Raw genomic sequence first — 2,935 nt, 5'->3', positions numbered from 1 at the left:
AAAATTCTGTTCAAAACATTCTTTTTAACCAGTACTTTGGTTTTCAGAATCGCTATCGGCAGACAAGGTTCCTTGCTGGCCTCTGGCGTCTCTTGTATTCCATCCAAGAGCACAGAACAACTGCAGACTTCCTCCGCCTGCAGAAGGGTGTTTGCCCGGAAAGCTTGCAAAGAAGAATTTTTCCAACTATTTTAGTTGGTCTAATAAAAAATATCAGATTTACCCAAAGAACCTTGTCTGTCTCTGTCCCCAGACCAACCTGGCTACAGCCTATACCCCAGATTTTCTATAGAAACTTTCCTGGAAGCAGGTATTGGTTTTTTTTTTTTAACTTGTTTATTAAATACTAAGGCATTTGGGACAGAGAATATCTACTCATACTCCTACATGCAGTTCCTGCTTTGTCAATTGTTCCTTCTCCTATTACTACTAATAATGTTAATAATGATGAATGTCAATGCAGATGGTGATGGAAAAGGAGAGTGGCCAGAATGACTGACCCACATACAATCGTTGTGCAATGTTTTGCCATGAGGTGTTTCTGTGAGATTATTTCTCTTTGACATCAGTTAGACTCTCAAGTAACAAGGTAATATTAGGAGTGTGGCTACTATTTGGGTACTATTACCAGCATGGAGCACAGGAACTCATTATTTGTCCTTCACCTGGCAGGGAAAATAGCATGCACAGACTTCCTCAATGCCATGGCTCCAATTAACTCATTGAAACCCAGATAAAATGTCTCTGTAGAGCATAGTAGTTCAGGGATAGGCAACCTTTTCCAACTGCAAACCAGAATAATCTGCCTTTATTGGAGGTGGGTGGGTGCTAGCACCTGTCCAACACTGTAACTAGTCTCTTCTAGTGGCACAAGTAGAAGTCCTACAGCTGGAGTTACTTCTCATAGCAGCCTAGGGGCAGCACCAGCAGAAAGTGTGCCCCCACTGACAAATGCCGCCAAAGCCCCCAAACCCCTGGGCCAAATTCAAAGGTTATGCAGGCCGTAGGTTGCTGGTTTCTTCTGTAGTCAATTCTGTACCTGCAGCATAGATGTACCATGACTTAAACCACTGGAACTCCACACGTAGCTAGGGCCTGCAGCTGCATGTACTAACGCTAGGCTACTTTCAGAAACCTCTACCCTAATTAAAGACTATTCACAGGGAAATGAAGTTATTGTCTCATGAACCGTAATGTCTGGCATTTCTTCCACAGGAGAAAACATGCCAGCTGCCTCAGGTGCCGTTATTTTGTGCATAGGAGTGCCACAGGGAAAGTGTGTGCATATTCCACCAGGCATTTGGTTGTTAACCAGGGCTTCAGGCACAGCCACATGAAGAGGAAATGAAGAGTGGGAATGAAACTTCTTCGGCAGACTTCATTCTGCTGGGACTCCTGAGCCAGACCAAAGTGCACAAGTTCTCCCTGGCCATAATCTTATTAGCCTTCTTCATTGCCTTGTCTGGGAATGCTCTCCTCATATGTCTAATCAAAGTGGATTCCTCCCTTCACACCCCCATGTACTTTTTCCTAAGTCAATTGGCCTTCATGGACATCTGTCAGACTCTGATTGTTGTTCCCAAAATGGCAGCAGACTTCCTGACCCCAGGCAACCCCATTTCTGCAGCTGGCTGTGGGGTTCATATTTTCCTCTCCTTGACAATGGGTGGAGCAGAGTGCGTCCTTCTGGCAGTCATGGCTTATGACAGGTATGTAGCCATTTGCAATCCCTTGCAATACCCGGTCCTCCTGAGCAGGAGAGTCTGCCTGGGCCTGACAAATGGGGTCTGGATCGCAGCATCTGCAGATGCCTTGATTCTTGCAGCTTCTACAATGCACCTTTCCTACTGTGGCTCTAAAGAGATTAACCACTTCTTTTGTGAGGTCCCAGCCCTGCTCAAATTGTCCTGCTCTGACACATCCCAATATGAGACTCTGTTGTTCGTGACTAGCGTTGTCCTTCTCCTCATCCCCTCTTCCATCATCCTAGCCTCTTATGCTTGCATCCTTGCTGCAGTCCTAAGGATGAATTCAACCAAACAGCAGAAAGCTCTGGCCACTTGTTCCTCCCATCTGACTGTGGTGGGCATGTTCTATGGGGCTGCCATCATCATGTACATGAGACCCACCTCCTACCACTCCCCAGAGCAAGACAAGATTGTGGCTCTGTTTTACACCATTGTCCCCCCAGTACTCAATCCCCTCATTTACAGCCTGAGAAACAGGGGTGTCTTAAGAGCCCTAAGAAAGCTGTTTGGAAAATGCAGAGTTTGCCAACAAAATTGACAGCAGCTGTAGTTTACTATGTGCTACGTGTGATCAAACTAAGAAGGCTACTGCCATGGGTTTCTTGAACATTTAGAAGGAAGGTAAGATATAAAGGTGTGAGAAAATCCCCTCCACTCAGTCAGTTCACTAGTATTTATTTCCTTGTTGCAGGAAATTTAAACAAATAACTGCATACACTGGGCATATATAGACTAATCTACTAATGACCTGCTCAAAGGATTTAGGCCATGTTGGCACTCCTTTAGCAGTATGGCCTGCCTTACCACATTGATAACACACCATCCCATGTGGTGTTACCTTCAGTGGTTCTTGTTTTCTGTTTTCTTCTCATGGCCACTCATGCTAGGGGGTGTGAGGCCTCTACTTGCCATGAGTGTATCCTTCCCTAGGGCAGGCTGCCCAGGAATGGGGTATTGACAGCTGCCGGCCGTGCCGGCCTTGAGAGGGAGGATGCCATGACAGCATCATTCCCTAATGGAGACTGACCAGGAAACAGGTCCTGGCAGTCACTGTGTTGCGGACTGTAGTGTCTCAGCAGGGTGGTCTAGCTGACACTAAGTGTCCAGGCTGCAGCCATAAGCCTGGGCCCTTTTTGCTGTTTCACAGATGTTGCATTTCAGCAAAGTGGTGTGGGGCTGAACCCCAG

General features: G+C 46.4%; 1 protein-coding gene across 1 annotated transcript; it reads left to right on the top strand.

Moving 5' to 3' along the window:
* Positions 1 to 1,344: 1,344 nt before the first annotated feature.
* On the top strand, positions 1,345 to 2,286 carry LOC102570260 (olfactory receptor 2V1). Its single transcript, XM_006269193.4, has one exon. The coding sequence runs from the start codon at positions 1,345 to 1,347 to the stop codon at positions 2,284 to 2,286; it is 942 nt and encodes a 313-aa protein (XP_006269255.2).
* Positions 2,287 to 2,935: the final 649 nt, after the last annotated feature.

Source organism: Alligator mississippiensis, chromosome 11 (genome assembly GCF_030867095.1).
Source record: "Alligator mississippiensis isolate rAllMis1 chromosome 11, rAllMis1, whole genome shotgun sequence".
NCBI classification, from domain to species: Eukaryota; Metazoa; Chordata; order Crocodylia; family Alligatoridae; genus Alligator; species Alligator mississippiensis.
Note: the sequence above shows the minus strand (reverse complement) of the source record. Positions and strands in the feature narration are given on the sequence as shown.